The sequence below is a fragment of the Solanum verrucosum genome, unplaced genomic scaffold (genome assembly GCF_900185275.1).
Source record: "Solanum verrucosum unplaced genomic scaffold, falcon-dt-bn FXZP01000118.1, whole genome shotgun sequence".
Classification (NCBI taxonomy): domain Eukaryota; kingdom Viridiplantae; phylum Streptophyta; class Magnoliopsida; order Solanales; family Solanaceae; genus Solanum; species Solanum verrucosum.
The window spans coordinates 850,396-878,150 of record NW_026020568.1 but is presented as its reverse complement, the minus strand read 5'-3'; the positions used below and the strand labels follow the sequence as shown (position 1 = coordinate 878,150).

The following is a 27,755-nucleotide window of genomic DNA, read 5'->3' as shown; positions in this document are numbered from 1 at the left end:
ATACATTAATTACGCGGATTGACTTCGAGTTTGTATAATTAGTCATGTTTGTATATGTATAATTCGTCAGAATATACAAATACTATGTAAATATACAATTATCTAACCTATATACATATACAATTCACCTCTCTCCCACTCTCTGCCCTCTCTCGCTCGCCTCTCTCCTCTCTCTCCCAATCTCGCTCGCCTCTCTCCTCCCTCTCCCAATCTCGCTTGCTATATATACAATTGCATATGTATAATATACAATTATCTAACATATATACACATACAATTCACCTCTCTCCCCACTCTGCCCTCTCTCTCTCGCCTCTCTCCTCCCTCTCCCAATCTCGCTCGCCTCTCTCCTCCTTCTCCCAATCTCTCTTGCCATATATACAAATATATATGTATAATATACAATTATCTAACCTATATACATATACAATTCACCTTTCTCCACTCTTTGCCCCCTCTCTCTCGCCTCTCTCCTCTCTCTCTCCCAGTCTCGCTCGCCTCTCTCTTCCATATAACATGTAGCTACGAATTGTAATTATCAAACTATAGCTATGAAGAGTAATTAGACTATTTTTGAGTGACTATAAGTGAAAGTTCCCTTAAACTTTCCCTTGTGGGATCCAAAAGCAAAGCCCATGGTCCAACAAATAGCAGCTGAATTTTCTGTAGGCGGCAACTGAGGGGGCGAGAGTTAGGAAGATGAGTATGCCAATGGCTGCTTCTACAACCATAGTCACAGGAGAAGAGGAGAAGAAAGTCTCCGTTAGCCGCCATTCTTTCCGGCAACCGACAATGTAAACCTCGTTATCATTATTCTCTTCTCTTTTTTTTTTCGATTGAGAGTAGTCAATTGGTTAATCGCTGCGGTTTTTATGTACCAATAAATATAAATCCAGTTGCTATGAAGGTGAAGTTCTGGACCGTCTCCTCACGGCGATTAAGAGGTAAATTTATCCGTCGTTCGTATTTCTCAACTTGTCGCTTTTTTTTTTCTCTGCCGCAAGATATTAACGATGCCCCGCCGCAGGGAGATAGCCACAGCCAGAAAATCCGACATATCTTTACCTGAGAAATTTTGGCTTAAGGTTGGTTCCTACCCTCCTACCGAGTTTATTTTTGAGCTGTATAGTTCAAGCCCCAATTGTGGTCCACCACTCAAGGAAGAAGATGAATTATCAATGGTTATGAAAGAAGTATCACTCGCAATTAAGAAATTTTCTATCTACACTAAAATTTGAATTCGAGACCTCATGTTTTTTCGACTTTCATATAGACCTTATTACTCACAGTTAACTTTTTTTATATCAAAAGGATAAGTTCTTTTTTTTTTTTCGGTTTACCATTATATAGGATGCTAATTTTCATCTCATACTCAAGTTGCCGATCTGATATTTATGCAGCAACAGTTTTCAGTAGGGGTGAATGAAGTAACGCGGGTGCTTGAGAGAATGCCCCCCATTCCTGCTAATGAACGCTCATCACTATCCCTTAAAATGCATTCAACTCGACTTCAGGTTTTTAGCTCGCCTGCTCATGAACTTTTTGCATCCTCACTTTCATTTGGTTTCAACCTGCCTTAAAAATTCCTGTTGGATCTATATGATTGAGCTTCAAAGTGTCAATTCTACATTGTAGTTCTGTATTCTTCCAATTCAATGCCTACATGTTTTCTGTATCTACAGGATAGCATGTTCTTTGGTATGATGCATTAATTTGTTAAACCTCTTTGACATTGTGGATATGTAGGTTATACTAATAGCATCTGATTGTCATCCGCGGTTGCTGACCAAACATGTGGAAAGCTTGGCTAGTTCAAAGAAGGTACCAGTTGTATTCGTCAAAGACAAGAAAAGAGGTTCTTTGAGATTGGGTGAACTGGTTAAACTTAAAACTGCAATTGCCATTGGTGTTAAGGTAAGGGAATTCAGCTTCTTTGTTCCTGTGGATATTGAACTGGACTTTTCCAACTTCAAATGTGTGATATGGTATGCTCCATGCAGGATAAAGGAAACAAGTTTAATCAATTTATCAGCACTGAAATACTCCACAATTTTGAATGACTATTGCAATGAGGCTTCATACAGAGACATTGATCAATAGTGTATTGTGAAGGTGTATCTAGTTTTTGATTACAAACCTTGTAAAAGTGAAGTAATATGTAATTTCAAGAAGCTTTTATCTTCTTTACAATGACATGTACATCAAGGAATCATGCTGAACGATACCACGTTGCAGAGGCCTACTGAATTTCATATCTTAATCTAAGCTGAGATTAGGCTGTTTGATTCACAATGTATCGGTCCCGTGGGTACCTTATTTGATATTTCCAGTTGCAAGTGACATCTGGGTTGCTCTGCACTTCAGAATTATGTGTTGGTGAAAGAATCTATCGCATATGTCTTCTGCTCTCCCCAAAACTGTCGGTTCCAGAACAATGCCTTAGGCACTAGACTGTGAGCTAATAGCTGATGGAGATGGATTGGTAGCACCATTACTACCCCTCCCATTTGTGTTGGCTTTGTCCACCTTGTCACTCTTTTTCTGGTCTTGAGGCTTCACCATGACTGGTTTAAACTGACAAAAGAAAACAAATAATAAAAATCAGGTATATAAATTTGGTTAAGTGGGAGGAGTGAACGAAAATATTGCATCCTCTACAAAATTTCTTGAAGATTGGAAGATCTCAAAAGTCAGGATACTAACTTGATAAACAGCATATATGACATTTCTCCTGATCTGTGCCATCATCTCAATGAAAAGGTTGTACCCTTCAAGTTTGTATTCTATTAGTGGATCCCTTTGTGCGTAACCTCGTAACCCCACAGCCTGCTGGACAAACTTGAGTGCTTGCAAGTGTTCTTTCCACAGGCGATCAATGTTGTTCAATATTAGAAACTTCTCTGCTTCTTTCATCAAACCTGGGGCTTCTTTCTCCACAATATCCTAAACGATAGGAATGAATATCCAAAAGTAAGAGGAAAGGAAACGAAGAAGCAATTCAATACTCCAAAATATCAAAGAGATGCTGAAATGGAGAGTACGGAGCTCACAAATGTCCTAATAATTGTATATGGTTTCTCTTTGCCTGTTTCATTTCTCAGTGCATTTTTGGTGTTGATTATCAAAATCTAATCTGAGTATGTAGAAGGATTACTATTTAAGTTCAACAAAACTGACAAGTTTGGTTGCAGTACTGCCTGTCTAGAGTCAAGAAAATGGAACTTTTTATGTAATTTTTTTTTATGACAGTGGTGTCCAGGACAGCTTCCGCGCACCTCGACTAATTCCACGAATTACCTGCTACCTCCCACCAACAACATGTACCGTCTAGTGTCTACCAAGGTCAGGAGGAACTTTTAATGTATTGACCATAGACTATTGTGATATACTAATCTGATGAAATAATATTTGATCAAAAACATGTGAAATAATCTGAACCAATAAGGTACTAATCTTGGCCAGTTCCCAGAACAATTTCTGTTTGATGCCCTAAAAGTCATTCAACTAGACCTCTTCACAAGATAGTCTAGGTTGACCATGTGAATCAACTGTATCCTTCAAAAGATTCGTTTGTAATTAGACTATTTCATGTTGAGCATCAACCTATAGCAACCACTCTTATCACGCAGAGTAGATGTGCAAGAAAGCATTTGGACTTTGAGGTAGTTTTCTCCTCCACCCTTCTCTTCTCTTCCATTTTCACCTTGACAACATGCATCCTACGAGATGGCCGAAACTATCTAATGATTGTAAAATTCAGGCACAGGAAGGACTCCCTTAAAAATAAATAAAATGAATTTTAAGGGCTATTCCACATTTCAACTTGATGTGGAGTGAATATTATTCCTTACCAACAAATGAATTTTAGAATTGTGTGAACTACTAAAGGCTAAGAGTTGTATTCATTTAATTTAGGTTCTGATTCACTTTCCACTTGAAAGATTCTGTTGAAGTGTGTGGCGAGACTAAACACTTAGGACCTCTGCCAGTGGTACTTACTAAATTGGGTGAACTGTGCCATCTGGAATCACAATTTGTTAGAAAAGGTGTTAGGTCCACAACAGAATACTAGTTTTTGGGAGAAGTGAGAATTACTTTCATGTTCCTTCGAATTGATATTAAGTTGACCTGGATTTAAACATAAGGGTGGTGACATGGGGGCGAAAAAAGGAAAGAGAGATCTCCCATCACAAGCAGGTCTAACAGGTTATGTGAAATGACCTTTTTTTAAGGGATGAGAATTTTCACCTCATCTCCATACCTGATCCCCTTAACCCCCTACTCTGTCAATGCCCAGTAGGCATTACTCCACCTCTTCCAACCAACCTTTTCGTTTTAAATGCTTGGGTGTTTTAAATACTTGACGATAGGATCCATTAATTATGTTCATCTTGCAAGACACTCAACCTAAGTGGAAGTAAGAGCTGCAAGGAAATTGGAAGTATAACCAAAGAAAACTGACCCTCTTCTGGAGATATGCTTCACGTCCACGTAGCTGAAGATACTGCTGCAATTCCTCATAAGTAGAACCATTAGCCGCCAACAAATCAGGTGTCAAATCATTCAGCAGATAGCAATACCTGTGAAGGTCAAGTAGCTCAGAGTAGAATCGTAATATGACAGTACTATTCAGAATATGGGTGAAATGTAGGATAGGTGAGAAGAACTATGGGAACATGAAGCTCGCAACTGGTTACGGCACTCTTTAAATACCAAATCCTTTCCTTTGATTCACAAATGCCGAAAAATGAATGAATTCATGAAAAAAAGACACAGTAAAGAGTCGTCACGAGATCATTACTGTTGCAGCTTTGAAATAAGCTTCTCAAGATCCCAGCTTTCTTTTGGAGCATCAGAACCAATATTTGCCTGTTACATTCAAACAGAAAAGAAAACAGTTGTTACAAATTCATATGCAAAAGAACTAACTTTTAGAGTATGGAAATTAAAAAATTTATGTACCTGCAAGATGTCATTCATTGTTAATTCAGCATATTCAATAAGGAGAGCTTGGAGGTCATCAGCTTCTAGGGCCCTTCTTCTCTCGCTGTATATCCGGTCTCTTTGGCTATTCAATACCTCATCGTATTCAAATAATTGCTTCCTGATGTCAAAAAAGTAATTTTCTACTTTCCGTTGAGCTTCATCGAGCGCTTTTGTCAACATCTTTGATTCAATTGGTAAGTCCTCCACTCTAAATGCTCTCATCATCCCCTGGATGTCATAAACATAATAATGTCTTACATGAAGAACCATGAAGTGGTCAACGTCACAGGTTCAAATCCCAATGTAAAAACAGTAGGTGATTGTTTTCCATCTGTCCAAACCTTGGGGGACATCATAAACATAATAATGTCTTACATGAAGAACCATGAAGTGGCCAACGGTCACAGGTTCAAATCCCAACGTGAAAACAGTAGGTGATTGCTTTCCATCTGTCCAAACCTTGGTGGACAAAATTATCTGGTATCTATGTCGGTGGGAGGTAGCGAGTACTCCATGGAATTAATCGACAGGTGAGTGCAAGCTGGCCTCACCACAGTTAAAAGAAAAAAACATAATACGTAGAGCACACAATAAGTTACCTGAATTCGATCCCCACCAAATATACGGAATATGTTGTCTTCAAGACTAAGGAAGAAGCGGGAACTTCCAGGATCTCCTTGTCTACCACTTCGACCACGCAGCTTCGTGCATATAAATATTACAATCAAATCTCCAATGGAATGGTACAGACAATGGGATGAAAAGGCACTAATTGGTTTTGCACCAATGTACTGCAATAGCAATGTCAAAATAGTACCTGATTGTCAATTCGCCGCGACTCATGTCGTTCAGTCCCGATCACATGGAGCCCACCAGACGAAATAACCTTTGCACGTCAAAATAAATAAATCAGAAGACTATCCTATCAAAGGGAAAAGGAGAAGACACTTTCTAGGGTATAAATGAGTCAAACTGAAGGCAAGAGCTACTTTTTAAAGGAAAGCGATTCTTTTATATTGGAGTGAGGTAGAAGTTGTGCGCCACAGAATCATATGTATGTCCAGTACATTTAAGCAGCAGAAACAAAGAGAGGTTCATGCTTGGACTGAATGCCGGTAATATATGAAATGGAAATTTCAGAAGTATACATATAGTTCGAAATGAAAAAGGAATACCCAAGATAATTTAAAGGATCACTAAACTACCTCCCTTTTCTCTTCCTCAGTGTAGACTTTATATTCTCCGACAATTTCTAGAAAAGCACTGCGTAGCTTTGCAATTACTTCATCTTGAACAGGACCCTGTGACAAAAATTATATGTTGAGTAATCAAAAACAATAGATTCTACTTATTTGTTTTGGAAAATATGCTTGAGTCATTGTATCTCTCCAAACAGTAGAAGGAAAATGTAAGAACGTATTTTTGTAGTTCGAAATATTAGGAAGGTGTTTTATCAAGTTGGATTTTGAAGAGCTTGGAATAATTAATATGCTACAATCTCAGCTTATTAATGATTTCCATTTCCATGTAGGATTTTCCTCTGTAAAGCACAACTTGCTATGGACTAGTTATCCCCATTGGACATAAGAATAACTCTGCTTGTTTTAAAGTTTAGAATACCAACAGGCTATATCTCCAGCCCATGCCATATATATCTACTCCTATTTTTTTCTCCTTGTCAAGACAAAGATAATAACAGTATAATAAATTCTTATTTTAACTTCACCTTTTCACAAGAATAAGACAATCGTTCCTCTGCTTCTAGTTCTGTCAACGATCTCGGACCCCACATTTTGACAGCAACTTCTACAGCTTCCTCAGCCAGCTTGGTCTTTTCTTTGGATAGTGTGCATGGAAATAGACTTTCACTAACCTGAATGATTATGTGAATATCAATTTTGTAGTGATCACAACTAAAGAATATTTCTGAAGTTGCTTTACAAATCAGACTTGAACTAACCTTCCATGTCCTCTTTGGAGGAGGTTTCTTTACAGAGACGAAAACTCCTTCAGCTGGTCTGACAACTCTGCAACATTCATATTATTCACTAAACATTGTAATACTTTGAAGCAATGGCATATTGAAGAAAATAGTTCACATTAGCCCGGTGCTTCCATCCATAATAGTATACACTAGTATTAATTTTTCTAAATGACAAATTAATTAGGGAACAACACCAATTCCATATGCCACCAACTGCTATAATGAATACCAACATATTTCTCTTGGGAGAAAAGATTTCTAATTCTAATGCAATAGCATTAAACTGTGCATATATTGACAATTCATGAGAACAAAAATTATCCATGGAGCAACAACCTCGGCATTAATATTTCTCGCAACTTCAGTCTTGCCATGAATTCTGCATTACCACCAAGAATTATATCTGTACCACGACCTGCCATGTTAGTTGCAATTGTAACTCCACCAAGACGCCCACTCTGTGTCACAATCTCAGCTTCTCTTTCCACATTTTCTGGTTTAGCATTCAGAACCTTGGACAAACAATGTCTATTAAAAAATCTTTAGAGAATAACAAACTTGGGGCACTTGATAGTACCCAATATATGTTTAAAACAATATAAGAAAAATCAGCATGAAAAGGAAACCATAATTTTCAAAATCCTCGCTTTCAAGTCATATTCAAACTTTAGAGCTCACCTCATGGGGGATCCCAGCTTCACGCAACTGCTCTGACAGTGCATCACTCTGCTCAACACTGGTTGTACCAACCAGTACAGGTCTCCCTATTTTATGCATTCTAGAAATCTCTACAACAACTGCTCTCCATTTGCCAGAAGTTGCACGAAAGACTACATCGGAATCATCCTAGAAAAAGGGAAAAGAAGAAGACAATATTATTCACAGATGAAAATTTCACATATGGACTAGCAACGCTAAGAGCACATACATTTTCAGGTTGATATCCATGCCATTCATGAAAAAGTTAACAGTTCACTGTCTATTCTTCGCAATCATTAAAAGACTTCTCCACTAAGATTGAGAAGAAGCCATATTGTAAAATCTATCCAAATAGTTGCTAACAGAATCAGACTAAAAACCTCAGTAATGGTTAACCACTATCAAGACAATATGGCAACTTGCCTCCATCAATCTTCAGCTAGAACTCCCCTGCTCCCCAGAAAAAGGTAAACTACTGAGCTTGCGCAGCATAGAAGCTCACCATGATCTATAGAAAGTCAATAGCAGACAGAAACCCCAAATATTTTGAAGTTAGAGTTCTTTGGTGATGAATAAATTCTTTGGTAGCGCAAAACACCTTAAGATTATCATACACTTGTTTTCATCACATCTCGATTTTCTGTACCTTAGAAAATTCCATAGTTGGCACATTACATGTTTGCTTGATCGCCTCATTGAACACAATATTTAAATGTCAAACTTGTCTTTAATATTATCTTGAGAAAAAACACAAAATGAAGAGTAGCTTGAGGTGGCAAGTGGTGAGTTGCTCGAGAATTGTGCCATAAAAGTAATTTAATACCCTAAAGTTCCAATGACTTGTCATATATGCAAACAGAAGTGCCAATACCCACTATCCAGTATAGTTGAGATGGTGCAATTGTCCCATACACCTATCCGTTGAAAATAATGTACTTTTAGGATATAACAATTAACAGCTAATTGGAATAATCTGTTAATAGATTTCAAGATATGTGGCCTTCGTTTTACCTGCATGTACATTAAACTTTTGGGTTCTAATTGCACATTAACAGTTTACCTAATTTCCCCTCTCTAACATTACCTTCGGGTCATCTATGAATTCTCTCTTTTACCTATTTTGTTAAGCTTGTTGTACTAACTTTCCCTAGCATAATAGAGCTACTTAATTAATACACTTCAAGCTAGACATGTAGCATACACTATACCTGCGTGCAGATTTAACTCTGTTTTTTCTCACACCAAAACAAATTCTTGGGGATTTTCTTTTCTATTTTTTGAGGAAGGTAACATTTTCTTATTGTAAAAGAAGACTGAACAAGTTGTGAAGCCACCCAAAAATTTAGAAGGGTGAGCCAAAAACAAGAAAAGATGCAGCAGCCTCAGATTTATATGACATCAAAAATAGGCTCAGCATCTTCTAAAAGTTCCTGTTTACACGAACAGTAGTACAAAACTAAACAGTTCATCTTCGGAATAGAGCTCCATTGTATACAAAGCATCTCTAGTTCTTTTCTTTCCACATTGTCCATCAAATGCAAACTGAGATAATTTCCCATCTCTCTTTTTGACTAGACAGATTCCCCTCTACACTCCAATTGTCTAATAAACCAGCCAACCCTTCCTGGCATTACCCATCTGATACGCCTCAAATTGATGAAAATTCTCCACAATTGGCTTGACCAGGGCCATTGGAGAAAGAGAGGATTTGATAGTCTCTGCATGCTCCCCACATAGATTACATCTAAAACACAGCTGAGGCCTCCTTCTAGCTAGGTTGTCTTGGGTCAGAACTACCTCTTTGGCCAGCAAGTCAGCAACCAGGAGAAATAGGCCACTTTGTATGGAATTTTAATTTTCCAGATTATTTTCCAAGGCCAACAATTCTCCTGATTGTTAATTATATTGAGTTCTCTATATGCTATCTTGACAAAGAACTTACCTTGACTATCACCTTGCCACCACATACTGTCCTCAGCTTCAAAGGTCCCTTTGATTGTGCTAAGGTGTTGTAGAAGTCTGCAACCCTGCTCACCTCCCAATCATTAAGGTATCTTCTGACGCTCAAGTTCCACTCCTGTGATGACCAAGCTTCTCCCACTAATGCCTCTTTTTTCTGGCATAGAATAAGGAGATCTGTATATGTATGCTGCAATGGCTCATGAGTCGGCCAAATAGGTCAGCCAAATGTCTTTCCAGAAACGCACCTTCCTACCATTTCCCACCTTAAGAGAAGTCTTTCTCAATACTGTTGGCCATAGGTTCCTGATAGCTCTCCATACACTGACCCCATAAGGTGTATTCACTGGATTGGTAGTCCATCTATTACAGTAATTTTTCATCAGCAGCTAGCCTCCATTGTTCTTAAAGAACTGGAATACTCTCATTTGTACCTACCGCAATTTAGGTCTAAATGCTCTAAACCTTTTTAAGGTCCTTCCCAGCAACTAAAACACTTCGAGACATTGCTACTGTTTTCTTATTCATATTGTCATTTTCTCCCTCTCAATTCACCTCTATTGGTACTCTGAAGCAGTACATATAATGTGTTTCGCTTCTCAGTATCTCAAGCAACATAGGGATACACAAATTCCTAGCACAGCCTGGTAATTGTATAATGAAATTTTAAGGAGCATAGGAATACATAAATTTCCACACTACCTGTTAAGTTCAGAGCAAAATTACCATTCCACAGACTCAGCAAAAATACAATTTGAAATCACAATTTTTCTTTATATATCATCTCCAGCACCATCGAAATGCACAAGCTATTTGCTATTGCCTCTTATACATTGGAAGCTCAAAACCACAATGTTTCTTCTACCATCTATGTCTTTAGCTCAATAAAACAGCACATTTACATTACCTCCTTCTTTTTCCCCTTTACCCATTACCATCAATCTAGCACTCATTAGACAGCCACCCTCATTTCAACATACTTGGTTGAAAAATACATTCCCTGTATGGTCATTCAATTGCATACAGCATCATTACGAGAAATATCATGACTGGTGTTGACTCAAAACTTGTTTCACCGAATTAACATTGGATGCTGTGGCCAGGCCCTGAGTCCAAATAGATTGACCACTTTTCAATGCTCAGCCAATTATTCACAGGGCCAATTGGACAGCTTTGTGGCATAGGCCATCAGCTATTTGCCATAGCAGCTACATTTCAGGCAACCGCATGCACACAGCGAGAGCAATAATTCTAACATGCCAATTATGTTACTACCATCATGTTCCTACTTAGGATACATAGACATATTTTACATGGAAAGTTGATGCATGTTGCAGCTAATTACCTCTGAGTTTCATGTTCACATAATAAGAAAGAAAGCGTTGAGTGAAGAAAAATCATTAAAGTGGAAGCCTTAATAAGACTTACCTTTCTTATCATTGGCTTGTTTGTAGGCACCATAGTTACTTTGAGTTTGTAAATGCTCTCAAATTCTGCACTTTCTGTTGCAGCAGTGCCAGTCATGCCACAAAGCTTTGGGAACTACAAGCTCATCCAAACAAATATCACAAGTTTTAGCTCCGAAAATGACAGATATCATTAAAACCCAGGACGAACTTAACAGAATGGGGATGTACTAAATCTGCCAAGGGAACCCAACCTGCAGAAAGAAGTTTTGGTAGCTAATTGATGCTAAGGTTACAGTTTCATTTTGAATGGGTAGGCCTTCCTTCGCTTCCACTGCTTGGTGAAGTCCATCACTCCAACGTCTCCCCTGAAAACATATAATTGACTGTAAATGCATATGTCGTTAAGAGGCTAATCACCAGTCTTCAGTTAGGAGATGCTAGATGACTTTGAAGAGCACCGCATGCAGGTTAGAGGAAAACATAAGCCTACAGTATTACAGATGTTGGCAATCCACTGACATTACGTTATGGGAATTATCTGTGCTAAGATGGGCACTTTCACATACAATGTTAAGACAAAAGTAGAATCATGTGGCTTCAGTACATGCAGATTCATACGTTTTACTGTAGTGCAACTTCAAAAAAAAAGAAGAAGTAACAATAACCTAATAAATAGAATACTGCTAAAACTTTAATCCAATGCAATGAATCTGACGGCATTCATTGGTGATGACATGAAACAGCCGAAGTCCAAAACATGCAGTATGAGCAATTGATTAGTAGAGCTCATGTTAAAATAAAGGGTAAGAACTTCTGAGCTAGTGACCAGACAAACTGCTGCCATCTTCTATTTTGCATCAGCACATCTCCCCACCCCACCCCACCCATCATGCATCCCATGTAAAAGGAGGATGAGGGTTACGCTGTCGCTCACCCTAAGACATACCATGGCATGCTCATGTACCAGAATAGTGGGAGATGGGTCTCAATAAAATTTGCATCTAACAGCTTAATCAATGCTTTTTGAAATAGGAATGACACAATTGTACCTAAACATTATGCTATAAATTAGATATAGAACTTCTTTTAATTTCTTCAATTACTTATCTTGGTCAAACTAAAACACTTGAAGCAAATTAAGTCACCTGCATGACTCGGCCAGTGAACTCATCCACTATAAGAACCTCCTTCCCGCGAATGATGTAATTCACATCTTTAAGAAAAAGTTCTTTGGCTTTTATTGCATTCAAAATATATGATGCCCATTGTTGCCGCGGATCATACAAGTCTTTCACATCCAGAATTTCCTCAGCATCCGCATAACCCTGCTCTGTCAGTAAGACATTTTTTTGCTTTTCGTCAACCTGCAATTGCAGTAGGAGTATATAATTAAACTGGTTTGCAAATCGCAACAAACAAGAATATTATGTTCCTGTATGTACTTATTGTTTCGGGAGAGTAACCAAGAATATAAAGTCATAGCGGAAGATCCCTGGTCAAATGTCTAGCTAAATGAGAATTTCCAGCAACAGCTGAAATCCTATTGGTTAATGGATATATCATCTGGCAGAATTCAATTCTCACCGTATAATGAATATCTCGCTCAAAGGCAGCTGCTACCTTAGCAGCTTTATAATACTGATCACTAGGTTTTTCAGCAGGTCCAGATATGATTAGGGGAGTCCTGGCTTCATCAATCAGAATAGAGTCAACCTCGTCGATCACACAGTAATTGAAATTTCTCACGACAAGCTCATCCACACTCTGCAGAGTAAAAGACACAATCACTTGGCTAGTAATAAGTGGGAAATCCTGATAACTTCAGAGCACATAGAACGTTAAGCAAAACATATCAAACTATAACAAAGTAAAAGATTTACTTTCCGTGGCAAGATTATCTCTCAGGTAATCAAAACCCAGCTCGCTATTAGTCACGTAAGTGATGTCACACAAGTAATTCTCCCTCCTTTGTTCACTTGTCATGTTCTCTGGCCCAATCAAAAATTAAGTTAGATTACTGAAACTCCTGCTCAGAAACTAGGACATTACAGATACTTCAAATTAGCATTCAAAGGTTAGCAATCGAAAAACTAGCATTCCAAGGTTCGCGATAAAAAATCAGCATTCAAAGCTAGTAAGAATACAAGATACTAGAAACTACAAAGGACAAATGTGGCCCTTGACTCCTTGCAAGTAAAAAATTATTTTGCTATACTTCTTGATAATCTTAAGAAGAAAAAGTAAATCACATGGACTACCCAAAAATATAAAGACAATAACAATAATATAAGATTTAAAAAAAAAGTGATCATCGTGTCAAATGTGAAATATATTCAACCTTTAGAGTTTTATGGAAATGACACTCGAGGGAAGGAAAGGAAAAGAAGAACAAAAGCTAAAAGAATCAAATAATCACCATTACAAAGATTGAATCATGCAATAACTCGGTAAGTTAACTTATTCTTTGACTAAAAAAAAACATAATTTACTTATATTGATTAACCAAAAAGGAACGCTACTCCTTCTGCTCCATTTCATCTGCACTGCTTCCATTTTGGAATGTCCCAATCATGTTTAATAGGAGTACCACTCTACTATAAGTTTACTTATCAACTTTCAAAAGTCATGAGAATTTAGATTCACATAAATATTCAAATTTCTATCAAACTAACATTTCCAATAATACTTTAAGATTATCTTTCATCCAACATATAAATCCACCTTAAATTTCATGCCTCATCAAACTGTATCACTTAATTAGCATGGAGAGACTTTGTTAAATAAAATTAGCCCAGAAATATTAAGGTGAAATTAGTGCGGAATTTAAACTGGAAATTAACTCAAAGAATATTTTGTTGAGCAACTGTTAGATTTTAAAACATAAAAAATATATAAGATATACAGTTTCTTTGGTATGAATTGATTATCGTCCCTGATTGTAAGTTAAATGTCAGAAAAACTAAGTGAAATAAAAAGTTATGACCGATATATGGCTTACAAACAATAAAATATGTCATAGTAACAGAAAATCAGCACAATTTACAACACCTTAGACTAGCTATTCCTTTCTTTTTATTTGTCTCAGATATAGTTGTCATGTAAAGAAGAATATTGATATCTTACCAGAAAATATGAGCACAAAAGAGTCGCTCAACTCCAAATTTCAGACAATTGAGATACTGATAAAGGCAAAAATATAACACTTGAGCGTGAAGAATAACATATTTCTATTGATATATGCATGCTTGACAGTATGTTTTAGCGGGTTTTAAGTATAGATTTTCTCTTCCTTTTTTTATCTTTTAAAGCAAGTGGACAAGTTTTTATTACTAAAATTTTACGTCAAGGATATCTCGTTAATTTTGTATTTCATACTCCCTCCGTCCCAATTTATGTGACACCATTTGACTATGCACAAAGTTCAAGAAAAAAGGTAAGACTTTTGAAATTTATGGTCTAAAACAAACCTTAGACATTTGAGTGACTATAAATCATTTTACTAAGGGTAAAGGGGAAATTTTCAAAATTAAGTTGTTTCTAATTATATAACGGTGACATTCTTTTTGGAACAGACTAAAAAGGAAAATGTTTCACATAAATTGAGATAGTGGGAGTAGTTAATGGTCAGAGTGTCTAGTTAGCATGTCTTTCTATGAATCCCTTAACAATAGTTTGATCCACAGGATTATACTCAGGATCGAGTGGTTTATCCATGTTCGGTTTGCTAGCACTCTAGATTATGACAGACTGGGTTGTTCTATGTGGATTTGTGGGATGACTTAAATACTAAGGGAACGGGTGGGTATAATCCCGATATTAGCATACAAGATGACCCTTTCACCCTAACAACCCATGACAGTGTGTGGTGAGGGTTGGGTAGCTTTTTATATTGTTTTTCCTCCTTCCTCTCTCTTCTTCTTTCCACCGTGTAAAGGAGCTTGCAACAACTCTCACCATGCACTGCCAATATGGTCTTCATCTCTCTAACACATTATTCTCTGGCAAGACATCCATGCTACGCTTGATATCCCCCCGCCCCCCACAATCTCAACAACTTTTTACAAAGTTAACAATTTACTTATGTTATGGAAAATCTCTGGTATACAAGATGTATACAGAAGGTAGAGAATTTAAACAATTAGTCAATATCAGCTGGATTATTGTGTATGGCCCAAAATTATACAAAAAAACTTTTAGTTCCTACGACCTTTCCATTTTTGTTCAAATATGGTAAACCCCGCTCCTTCCTCATTGATTCAAAATCCCAACCTTCTGGTAGGAAACGAAGTGCTCTTGCTACTGGAAAACCTTTATTGTCCTCCTTCGGACAATCTTCTATTCCTCCCTTTTCATATTATACGAGAACAAAAGGAACCACTTCACTGCTCTCTTTCTATGTTTTTTTTTTCTTCTGAACTTCCACCCCTCATTTAACTCCAAACATAATCCATGAAATCCACCATAACATGCATAAATCAGGATTAAAACCACAAATGGTTGACATTTTACCCTGCTTTCTTGCATTCAACTGGTGTACATTCTTATTCTTATCAAATTCTCAGATATTAGTGTCCCTCCTGTGCTTCTGTAAACAAAGACACTTTTCTCAGTGCTTAGAGACCTAGACTGATCCTGCTAGAGAGTACTCATGTACTCATCAATGGATGAATTTGATTTCAACACACAAATGGATGAAACTTTAGAGCTTCGATGTAGCTAATAGAAATAAAAAGTGATAGAAAGAGCTGCAAGCTTAAAGATAAGAATGCTAAGATAAAAATAATTAAAAGAAGATCTACGATAGAGGAAGACACCGAAACATACGTTGGATGAGGCCAACTTTTAGCCCTAGAAAACGGGGAACTTGACCAACCCATTCACAATCTCGGCGTGCCAAGTAGTCATTGACTGTTACCACATGAACTCCTTTTCCAGTTAACGCATTCAAATAAGCAGGTAATATGGCAACAAGAGTCTTTCCTTCACCAGTCCTCATTTCAGCTATTTCTCCCTTATGGAGAACCATACCACCTATACGAAAAAGAGAAAGAAAAAAGGTGTATCACTTGCACGATTATTAAATAATTGCTTCATTTTATATGAAACTGTTTCTTATATAATTGATGATGAACTAAGCAAACCGTGAACAAGAAAATACCATTTATATCACTAATTAAAGGAGAGTAAGATAGTTGAGGAAAGTCACTACATAAAATAGGAGCTTATGTCCTCAATCACACTCTATTATTCTTATTTTTTTTTCACAGATACAATCATGTGCAAACAAAAATGTGCTACCCTCAAATAGTGCAACACTTTCCGGAATCTGTTTAAATATATGGTGAACATGTTCACATTTAGTTATTTCACAGGACAAGCTTCTATTATAAAAGTAATACTGCTATACATCATTAAAAGTCAGGATACTTTTACCTATAAGTTGCACGTCAAAAGGACGAAGGCCCAGAACCCTTTTTGAAGCCTCTCTGACTATAGCAAATGCTTCCTGCAAACAAATTGTACTTCAATCACAGCTACAAAAGCTTATTCCAATTTCCAGTAAAAGAAAAATCAGAAAAATAATACTCCCTCAGTCCCTCCCTCTAAGAAAGAAAGGAAGGCCTTTGAAACTTCTAAACAAGTCATAGACATCTATGTGGCTATAAATCAATCTCATTAAATTTAAAATTATAGTTTTCCTAAGTATAGAATTGTGTCATTCTTTTCTTCTTCTTCTTTTTTTTTTTTTTTTTTGTACATTTTGAATCTAGCTGACCAAGTTAATTGTCCTTCATCTAAATGAAAAATATAAAAGAGGAGGGGGACATTGACCTAATCTCCAACAGATCAACTATTTACAACCTATCCAAAAAGCTATGAGGATAGGCATGCCTAACACAAGACAATCTCAGGAAAAGAGGTGTAATCCTTATCAACAGATGTGTCATGTGCAAGCATACCAATGAGAGTGTTAATCACCTAATTTTGCACTGCCCTGCAGCAGCTAGTCTATGGCATTTTTCCTACTCGATACTTGGGCTACAATGGGTAATGTCCTACATCATGAAGGATGACTATGCTAGTTGGATACTGTGGAGAGTAGACAAATCCATCAGAAAGTTCTGGAGAAAGATCCCAGCAGCAGTTTTTTGGAGCCTACGTAAGGAGAGAAACAACAGATGTTTTGATGGAGTATCAACCTCTTTTTGCACTCTCAAAGCCAAATGTCAAGTTAGTTTATTTATGTGGCATTTATCGCCACTGCAAATAGTGTGGATAACTTTTTGGATTTTGTTAGTTCCCCATCTCTAGTACAGTAGAGTAGTAGGGTTCCATTTTGACTGTTTCACAAGTTTTTGCGAAGCTAACATCATTTATCTGTTTGGAGCAGCTTTCTTGCACATTGTACTTTGTAGCTTTGCATCTTCTTCTAAACCATTTAATTATTTTATCCAAAAAAAATAATTATGAGGATATATCAGCAAAGTTCCACATAGCAAACTAGAAGAGAAACAAATCAACTTACAATAAAATTTGGATTTGTCGTATCTCCTCCTAAGACTAGGAAGTTGTATTTGTCAGGTTGAAACATTTGCTTCATCTCTTTAGGAAGATGTTGCAAAAAGTAAAAGAAGGTACTATTTCCACTTGTTGATGCCAATTTTGCCATTAAGTCTGCTACAGCTTCTCTAAAGCAGTATATGATATCCACTTCCAAAATGCATAAATTCTTTTCTGGGCGACTAAAATAACATAAATTGAGACAGATGGATCAAAGATAACATTTTTACGAATCATGGTGCTCATACACCTAAACGATGAACACCCTGGCATCACACCAACTTTAGCTAAGATGAGCAAAATGGAAGTACAAAATACAACTGGAGTTGGTTCAATAGCTCATCGGTGGGGAATCTTCCTAGCTAAGTTAGTTGACTACATGAACTTTCACCTTGTTAGTGAGATTCGATTCCCCACCTTGTAATCTCCTCCCTCACTTCCCCTTCCCCTACCCCCATTTTAAAATATTATTTTTTTAAAAACTCACCGGTAAAAGGGAGTCCAAGGAATCTCCACGGCGAGTCCGTTCTTGCAGAGCAGCTGTCTTCTCCCTTAATTGAGAGTCGGATAAAGAAGACATCATTGATTCCATTCCATTGATAAGTGAGACTGTTGCGGCATACGTCTGCCTAGTAGACTCACCAGAATCAGAAGACTTAAAAATACCTCCCAATAACCCTCCCAAAGATGCTACTGAAGTCATCATTCTCCTCCTCCGGCTTTTTTTCAGCTCAAAACCAAGCAACCTCAATGATTCCTCTCCTCCTCGCAGCCAGCTGCGAGTGCCAATTAAACCTCGGACCTTGTCATCGGCAGTGCTACGACGGTAAGCTAAGGAAGAGGGCCGCTTCACAGCGGTGGCCAGCCAGTCAACGGACGGCGGCGAAAACACCAGCTCCATTTATCCGGTTGGAAATTGAAGTTACAGATACAAGGAAAGAGAAGAGAATAGAGTAGGGGTTGAGGATTTATATGAGGAGATAACCGATAAGGCATCAATGGTGTACTTATACTATAGTGTTAACTGCTAACAAACAAACCAAAAGTGTTTTTAATTTAATAACGAAGATTTTAATACCCACAAATAACACTAGATTTTGGCTCAAATATTTAAAATAACTAGGTAAATTATCCGTGCTTCGCACGAGATTGGTCTATTTTATTAAGTTTACATATGATCATTTGCTAATATTTGGATTTTCGATACATACATTACATTGTTAAGAACATTTTATCTTAAGGCAATCCAAAATCTTAAAGTGCTATATTTTTTTAATTTTCGATTTTGTTATACAAAAGTTATGAGTCATATAGATATTTAAGTATAAGAAAGAAGTCTAAGAAATCTCCATGGAAATAGTTGGTCAGAAGTAATGAAATTTTGTAGATTTCAAGAAGTTATAAAGAACAACATCAGACGTTAAAGAAGAGACCAAAAAGCCTCGAACAACAACACTCTCAAGTAAAGTGGAACATCACGTCCATACAATAACATGTTTAATTAAATTCAAATGGAGGACCTTCGGCTCCTTTCTTATGAGCCTAAAATTGTTAGGATCATAAATGTTTTTCCTCATTGTCTCAGAATAGTCATTACTATTGTTTAGGTTTCATATCACCACTTCCAACTTATTTGGAATTGAACAATAGTTATTGTTATGGTTATATTATGCAGTTACAAAGAATTAATGTAATTATCAACCAAGCAGTAGGCGGCATCATTCACAACTAGATATTCTAAACCAAAATTTTGACACATAACATATAAAAATTTCACAACATAATTTTGTGAGCACTTGAACTCACAAATATCCACAAATAATAACAAAGACAACCTTACTTTCTTAACAATCAAGAAGAAAAAGGCATGTTGCTTAACATATTTTTCAAAAAGATAGTCTTTCGGTTTGTATCCAAATTTACAGTTCAAAAATTCAATTGAAAGAAGCCAAAAGAAAGAGTTATTACCTCTTTATTAAAAAAACAAAAAAAAAACTTTATGAAAAGAAAGAGTTATCACTATGGCAAAACTGATCTTTAACGACAATTAATAGCTTAATTATCACTAAATATGTATTTTTAAAGGCATTTGGTACTCTCTATAAATGTCCCTACCTAAAGTCTATAGCAACATTGAATCTAATAACAATTAATTAATGTCGGTAAAGGCTCTAGCACTATTTGTTACTGTGCATATTTATTGCCGATAAAAAATAATTTTGTTATAGTGTATTTTGGACATTTGTTAGTTTCAAGAAAACTTGATCTCTTTATGCCCAAAAGAAGAGACGAAGAAATATGACAAATTAGTTAACTTGCGATAAAAGAAGTGGACTAATTGTCTCTATACTAATATTCTAGGAAGGGTGCAATGACATACAAAATGACCTAACAATGAATAATCAAAATAATATGCTAACTGTGGCAAGAAAGAGAACAATTTGTTTGGTTCTTTTAACAAACTTCATCATTGGTTCCGTATTAGTTATCACATATTTGTTGTTGTGTGCTAGCAAATATAGAACAACCCACAAGAAATTTTCCCAAAATGTATATGAAGAAACTTATAGAAAGAGACAAAATAGAAGATAAATTTTCAATCATCCTCACTGAAATTTTTAACAGAGTTCATAAAAGTCACCAAAATAGCAATAGATACATGAATTACTATGATTTCCAGTAAAAGATTAAGCTTCATGAGATATGAGGAAGAAAACTTTGAGGAATGAAACACATTTCATAAGAAGCTTAATTAATGTATTTGAATTCGACTCCCATATAGCAAAAAAAACCTACATAGTGGCAGAAATAAAAGTTTTATTTACTAAAGAACCAAATATAATGAATTGAACCATTTCAACAGCATTATGAGTTGTGGACTGAGAGGTGCAAGAGTAGTAATGTCGCATTGCAATTAAAACCAATTTTCTTTGTTTATATGAAGAAACCTGTAGAAAGGGATTGCTGAAATTTCTAACAGAGTTTAAAAAAAGTCACCAAAATAGTAAAAAGAAATTGCCATAGTTACATGAATCACTATGACTTACAGTAAAGATTAAGCTCCATGAAATATGAGGAAGAAAACTTTGAGGAATGAAACAAACTTCATAAGAAGCTTAATTAATGTATTTGAATTCGACTACCCTATAACGAAAAAAAACCTACAAATAATAGTGACAGAAAATCGCTCTATTTATAGAAAACAAAGGGTAGTGTGAACAAATGTTTATTGTGCCTTATCAGAAAGGTCACAATTCTTTGGAAAAGTTACAATCCTTCGAAAAGGTCACAACCTTTCATAAAACTCACAACTTTTCATAAAAGTTGCAACTCTTCATAAAAGTCACAACTCTTCCTAAACGTCGCAACTTTTCATAGAAGTCGCAACTTTTCATAAAGTCACAACTTTTCATAAAAGTCACAACTTTTCATGAAAAGGAAAGGCTAGTTTTGGTGATAAATAAATTTAAATGAGAATCCTTGTTTGTGGTAGCGCCTGTAGGCGGGCGTAGGATTCTCTTTTATATATATATATGATATGTGAAAATTAAATCAAATTAGTCCACTATATCAATTTGAAATATAGGATTTAAAATTTTTGCTGAGCAAAAATAACTGTATTTTCATGTTTAAATATAACTATAATTTTCAAATATTCTTTTATAACTTTAAATTTTATTTCTACTATATACCAACCCATCTCATGAAAAATGAGGGCTAAAGGCTCCATTGAATATGCGATATGAAGTCATAATTTAAAATTATGATATGAAATTAAAGTTTTCTTTTGGACATTCAATTTGGATTCTCTTAAGTTAATTTTTTTTTTCATAAACATGAAAACTCCACAACTTGTCCAAAGCAAAATTTAGCAAGTTTTTTTATAAATAAATATTTGTGATTATAAAGTTTTTCAAATAAATAGAATTTTATAAAGATTCACTAATCATCAATAATATAGTCACTAGTATTCTTTGATATAATCCTTCACATGTTACGAATTTTCATACCAAGGATGAGTCTTTCTTTGCAAAATGTTACGAATTTTCACGTCGAGGATGAGTCTTTTTTTGTAAAATATAAACTTATGGATCAAATTATACATTTAAAAGAAATTGAAATCATGATTTAGAATCGCAAATCATATTGTCTAGAAGATTTGAACTCTCTCTCTCTCTCTCTATATATATATATATATATATATAAGGAAATCTTGGTATAATAGAAGGTAATCTAGCCTATACCAAACTCCTATTCATATACTATCCCAAATATAGTATATCACTCAAAGATGCAGATTTTAATGATGCATTAAGCTTGCATTTTCAGGTTAAAAGAAATGACCTATTTAAACCAGGTAATCATATTATGAGCATTTATTACCAGGCTTTATATATGGTTACTAACTCAAATTATGGAAATGTCTATAAAAATAAGGGAATGATCGAAATAGATCAAGAATGTGCAGGAATTGCAAGAATTATAGGAGCAGAAATTCAACATGCACAAATTCCAGAAGAATATGATATTTAATTTGGAAAAACCCAAGAAATTGGAAGTTCAATTAATAACCCATTGTCCATATTGGACGTTTCTTGATAGGAAATCTGCAAGAGAATTATCAACTCCTTTAATGTATTCTATTTTAAAAGAATAAAATGACAATAAAACTTGCCATCGATACAATCTCCTGTACTGAGGTTCAGAAAGAAGCTTGTTAGATATTAATCCTGACACCTGAGTATTGTCAGTTCTGATAATAAATTGTTTAGGTAAAAGAAAAATTGAAAATTTTCTTATTCCTCTAACAATTGCTAGTAATTTCTGAATATAGACAATCTGATGTGACACCTCTCTATTACATCTACTCCTATTTATCTTTTTTCTCTTTTTTTTTTTGTTGATATTTTTTCTTTGATTTCTATTATTTATTTGTATTCTTAAAAACTGAAAATATTTAAATACACTACCCAATTAATCATGTTTCTTTAAAACTTTCCTCACATTAATACACATTTAAGTAAATGGAAGATGAAAAGACTAAAATTTGGAAGATGAAAAGACTAAAACTTTTCATTTTTAGTAACAGTTTATATTTACTTCGCCTATAAAATAAAAATATTAGAGTATTTATACCCTACAACAATGGATTCCTTCACTTTATCTCTTCTTCTGACGATGACAATGAATATATGAGTATCAAATTCCTTTACTGAAATGTCCAACGAATTCATGATCCTTCAGAAAATATTGATGTAAGGAGAAAGGTCATGTAACAAAAGTTTCTTTTCAAAATAAAAGACTTTTTGAAAGAATATTGATTATGCCGCTGAGATAACCAACTAATTTCTAGCCTTGTGATTGCTTTACGAAAATAGAAAGGAGGAATATTTTGTGATCCTTCGGAAGATATAAGTGTAAGGAGAAATTTCACGTAACAAAAAGTTTCTCTTCAAAGTAAAAGACTTTTTGGAAGAATGTTGTTTCCTCCTATAGGAGATGACTATTGAGAAAAAAAAAAATCGTTTTGAAATTCATATAAAATTTGTAGTAAGAATGATTAGTGTTTAAAGGGTAAGAAGAATTATTTGGAGAAAAAATTAATCTATTTATGAAATTTATATCAAATTTGGAGAAGAATAAATTCTACTAATTTCTTTCTTTTTTTATTTTGTCTTAATTTTTTTATGTATCTTTACTTAAAGTTTATATTTTTATTTATCTTTACCTAATAAAAATTTATTGCTGACATTATTTCTTTCTACTTCTTTATTTTACTAATTTCTTTCTTCTTTTATTATGTCTTCTTTTTGTGTCTTTAATTAAAGTTTATTTTATTTTATATTTATTGTTAATTAAATTTTATCAACATTTTCGACAATTTCACTAATATTTTTATCAAAATAATTTCTCAAAAATAAATTTATTCTTTCAAAAGAATTATGCCTCACATTTTTATTTTATTTGTTGGAGTTTTTTTATTGAAATTTTTCAAAAGACTGATTTTTAAAAAAAAATAAAAAATAAAAAAAAAAATCAAAGATGACAATATTTAATTCCTACCATCATCAATGCTATTAATTTAATTTACTTCCTTCCCTTAATCTCATCAATATTAATTTTATTTATATTGTTTCATTAAATCACTTTTTTTCTTTATATTTCTATTAAAGTTTTTATATTTTTTAAATTAAATTTTATCAATATTTATGAAATTTCCCTTAAATAAAATTGTTCTTCCAAATAAAATATGCCTCAAATTTTTATTTTATTTATGGAGTTCTTTTTTAATTTCTAAAGACTGATTTTTTTAGAAAAAGTAAGAAAATATATCAAGAATGACCATATTTAATTCCTATTATGATTAATGCTATTGATTTCTTTTACCTCTTTCCTTAATCTCATCATTAATGTTATTTATATTATTTCCTTAAATCACTTTTTTTTTGTTATTATTATAACTTCATAAAAATTGCAAATTTTTTTTAAAGAATTTTGTTTGCCTTTTTTATTTTTTAGATCATTTCTTTTGCTAAAAGTGAAGAAGACCCTTTTATAAGAGGTAGAAATCATTCGTTTACTACCTTAACCAAAATACGTTAGTAATCTTTAATTCTTACATTAAATTAATACATGCATTACGTTAGGTTGATGAAAAGAAACATCCATATTAAATGGATTTGTACAAATCCATTTAATGGTGGATGTTTCACTTGATCTATTCCTAACGTAATGTATCTATTTATTATATTAATTAAATATTATTCTAACGTATTTGTCAAATGTTGTAAAAGGATTGTTTGAATATCCTATAAAAGGGTAGTCTTTCACCCTTGTGAAATACACTTGAAGAGATTTATATTTTCCATCACCACTTGTCTTCCTATATTGTTTAGTATTCTTATATTTTCCTCTTGTTTTACAACACGTTATCAACACGAGTTTGTAACCAAATTAAGACTTACTTAATTCGGAATTATCTTTTTTCCTAAAAGTTAATCAATTTTCTTTCCGAGTCATGTATAAATTTATATGTTTATAACATATCTAATAGGACTTACATAAGTCTTTGTTCAACAATTTAATTACTGCATACATAACTTGCTTTAGATCTTATTATGATACTTTACTAGGCATAATAATCAATACGTTTCAAGTTTATATTGTTATGTTATTTATGCTACTAACTTATAACTCTAAATTTAATACTAAGCAATATGATAGCATGATACTTAGAATACTCGTAAGTATTTTCTTGTCATACATTTTGTGCGTCATAAAGAATATAGTATTGTATTAAATACAACTTGAAATTATTACTAAACTTTGACGTTAATTGAAATTAGTAATAAATACTTAAAACAAGTAGAAAATATATTTAACTCTTACCGTTTCAATACTTCATGAGTTTACATTTTTTTTTCCTAACAATAATGTTCATGCATATAATATATTTTATACTCATCCTATACTTTATTATTTAAAGTATTAATTTGTCATTTATAATAAACAAACCAACATCATAATATTAACTCAATTATTTTATGATAGTTTTCATCATGTCGAATTTGTCAAAGCTTGAATTTGTGGCACTTGAAATTTCTGGAAAGAACTATTTGTCATGGGTACTTGATGCTGAAATTCACTTGACCGCTAAGGGTCTTGGTGATTGTATAATCAAAGGAAATAAGGCATCAAGTCAGGATAAAGCGAAATCTATGATTTTTCTTCGTCATTATCTTGATGAAAGCCTGAAGGTTGAATACTTAACAGTGAAAGATCCACTTGAATTGTGGATATGTTTGAATGAGAGGTATGACCACCTCAAGGCAACTGTATTGCCAAGGGCTCGTTATGAGTGGATGCACTTACGGTTTCAAGATTATAAAACCGTAATTGAGTATAACTTTGTTGTATTTAGATTAACTTCTCAATTGAAATTATGTGGGGAAACTATAAAAGATAAGGACATTTTGGAAAAGACACTAACTACTTTTCATGCCTCTAATATGATATTACAACAACAATATCGTGAAAAAGGTTTTCAGAAATACTCTGAACTGATCTCGTGCTTTTTGGTGGCTGAGCAGCATAATGACCTTTTAATGAAAAATCATGAAACCCGTCCCGCTGGAAGTGCTCCATTGCCGGAGGCACACGGGGTAGATGCACACAGTCAGTCTGAAATAAGATAAAATAATTGGGGCCATGATAATGTACGTGGGCGTGGCAAGGGCAAAAGACGATATAATAATCATCGAGGTGGTGGTCATAACAAAAGGGAGAACAATGTTGGTTCTCAAAATAATCCTTCTAAAGGAAAGGGTGATCACTTTCATCGTTGTGGCCTTAAAGGTCACTGGAAAAATGAATGTCGGGCACTTGAGCAATTTGATAGGTTGTATCAAAATTCCTTCAAAAGAAAAGGAAATAAAGGTGGTGCCTCCTCTTCTAATGCCTAGGTGGAGTCACATTTGACTCTCAAAGATGATGTTCAGGCAGGATCTTCTCAAAAATATGATGAGAATGTTGAGGCAAACTTAGCATTGAAAGATGATGTTTTTGATGATATTACTCATCTAGAAGCCGATGACTTCTTTGGGGATCGCAATTGAAGATTGATAATTAAACTGGAAATGAATAATGTTGTTATGTGTTTTTAATGTCTTATTTAAAAGTTCACGTACTCAAAATTTTCTTTTGTTAAGTTTCATACTTCTTATTATGTATTTTTTTATTTTTCTGAAGATAAATAAAATTTCTCAATCTTTAGTTGGATCCAATATGAGTAATGGAGATATGTGTTTTCTGGATAGTGCCACAACTCATACGATACTAAGAGAAAATAAATATTTCTCTCATTTGGTAATGAAAAAGGCATATGTTAATACAATATCCGGTAGTACAAAATTGATTGAGGGCTCTGAAAGAGCGGCCTTATTACTACCTAGAGGAACATTATTGGTAATTGATAATGCATTATATTATAGTAAGTCTCATAGAAACTTGTTAAGATTCAAGGTTCTTCGCCAAAATGGCTATCATGTTGAGACTCGAATGAATGAAATGTTAAATACCTTTATATAACTATAATAAATGTGGAGAAGAAAACTGTGCAAGAAATATTTCTTGTACTTACTTCTGGGTTGTACCATACAAATATTAGTACGATTGAATCACATGCTATAGTAAACAAAAGGTTTACTGGTCTTAATGATTTTATCATTTGGCATGACCGGTCGGGACATCCCGATTATAATATGATGCACAAAATAATTGAGAATTCACATGGGCATACTTTAAAGAACCAAAATGTTCTTCAATCAAAGGAATTCTCTTGTGCTACTTGTTCACAAAGAAAGTTGATTACCAAACCATCAACGACTAAAGTTGGAGTGGAATCTCCCGCATTTCTGGAACGGATACAGGGTGATATATGTGGGCCTATTCACCCTGCATGTGGACCATTTAAATATTATATGGTCTTGATAGATGCATCTACAAGATGGTCTTATGTGTGCTTATTATCAACTCGTAATATAGCTTTTGCGAGGTTATTGGCTCAAATAATAAGGTTAAAAGCACGATTTTCAGATTATGCAATAAAAACAATTCGTCTTGATAATGCTGGTGAGTTTACATCTCATGCATTTAATGATTAATGTTTGTCCACTGGAATAACAATTGAACATCCTGTTGCACATGTTCATACTCAAAATGGTTTAGCAGAGTCATTGTTTAAACGCCTTCAATTGATAGCTAGACCATTATCAATTGAAAACGTTTAATCAATGATTCTGCTAAACCATTTTGAGTATGAACATGTGCAACATGATGTTCAACTGTTATTCCAGTGGACAAACAATAATCATTAAATGCATGAGATGTAAACTCACCAGCATTATCAAGACGAATTGTTTTTATTGCATAATCTGGAAATTGTGTTTTTAACCTTATTATTTGAGCCAATAACCTCGCAAAAGATATATTACGAGTTGATAATAAGCACACATGAGACCATCTTGTAGATGCATCTATCAAGACCATATAATATTTAAATGGTCCACATGCAGTGTGAATAGACCCACATATATCACCCTGTATCCGTTCCAAAAATGCGGGAGATTCCACTCCAACCTTAGTTGTTGATGGTTTGG

At 34.5% G+C, this 27,755-nt stretch overlaps 3 protein-coding genes across 3 annotated transcripts; 2 read left to right on the top strand and 1 right to left on the bottom strand.

The window, feature by feature from the left end:
* Positions 1-599: 599 nt before the first annotated feature.
* Positions 600-2,209, top strand: LOC125810538 (uncharacterized). The gene is made up of 6 exons (XM_049490014.1): positions 600-794; positions 897-944; positions 1,028-1,085; positions 1,401-1,514; positions 1,747-1,914; positions 2,001-2,209. Exons 1-6 carry the CDS (start codon positions 700-702, stop codon positions 2,058-2,060), a joined length of 543 nt encoding a protein of 180 aa, XP_049345971.1. The 5' UTR covers positions 600-699; the 3' UTR covers positions 2,061-2,209.
* Positions 2,062-18,516, bottom strand: LOC125810525 (protein translocase subunit SECA1, chloroplastic). The gene is made up of 20 exons (XM_049489997.1): positions 18,086-18,516; positions 16,471-16,543; positions 15,862-16,068; positions 12,923-13,025; positions 12,622-12,802; positions 12,183-12,401; positions 11,289-11,402; positions 11,057-11,170; positions 7,649-7,816; positions 7,307-7,482; positions 6,947-7,013; positions 6,713-6,859; positions 6,192-6,287; positions 5,804-5,872; positions 5,586-5,687; positions 4,963-5,214; positions 4,802-4,869; positions 4,463-4,580; positions 2,704-2,943; positions 2,062-2,574 (listed from the first exon to the last, which is right to left on the bottom strand). Exons 1-20 carry the CDS (start codon positions 18,497-18,499, stop codon positions 2,440-2,442), a joined length of 3,063 nt encoding a protein of 1,020 aa, XP_049345954.1. The 5' UTR covers positions 18,500-18,516; the 3' UTR covers positions 2,062-2,439.
* Positions 18,517-25,157: 6,641 nt separating this feature from the next.
* On the top strand, positions 25,158-25,793 carry LOC125810449 (uncharacterized). Its single transcript, XM_049489928.1, has one exon. The coding sequence runs from the start codon at positions 25,158-25,160 to the stop codon at positions 25,791-25,793; it is 636 nt and encodes a 211-aa protein (XP_049345885.1).
* Positions 25,794-27,755: the final 1,962 nt, after the last annotated feature.

Bases quoted from the DNA above. Each gene is read 5' to 3' on its own strand.
- LOC125810538 (XM_049490014.1), top strand. From the start codon at position 700: ATGAGTATGCCAATGGCTGCTTCTACAACCATAGTCACAGGAGAAGAG. The intron at 1,086-1,400 runs GTTGGTTCCTAC...ATATTTATGCAG, and splicing joins CTGAGAAATTTTGGCTTAAG to CAACAGTTTTCAGTAGGGGT. The intron at 1,915-2,000 runs GTAAGGGAATTC...TGCTCCATGCAG, and splicing joins CAATTGCCATTGGTGTTAAG to GATAAAGGAAACAAGTTTAA.
- LOC125810525 (XM_049489997.1), bottom strand. From the start codon at position 18,499: ATGGAGCTGGTGTTTTCGCCGCCGTCCGTTGACTGGCTGGCCACCGCT. The intron at 13,026-15,861 runs GTATGTTTCGGT...TGATTGGGCCAG, and splicing joins AAAAGTTGGCCTCATCCAAC to AGAACATGACAAGTGAACAA. The intron at 4,870-4,962 runs GTACATAAATTT...TGAATGTAACAG, and splicing joins CAATGAATGACATCTTGCAG to GCAAATATTGGTTCTGATGC.
- LOC125810449 (XM_049489928.1), top strand. From the start codon at position 25,158: ATGTCGAATTTGTCAAAGCTTGAATTTGTGGCACTTGAAATTTCTGGA.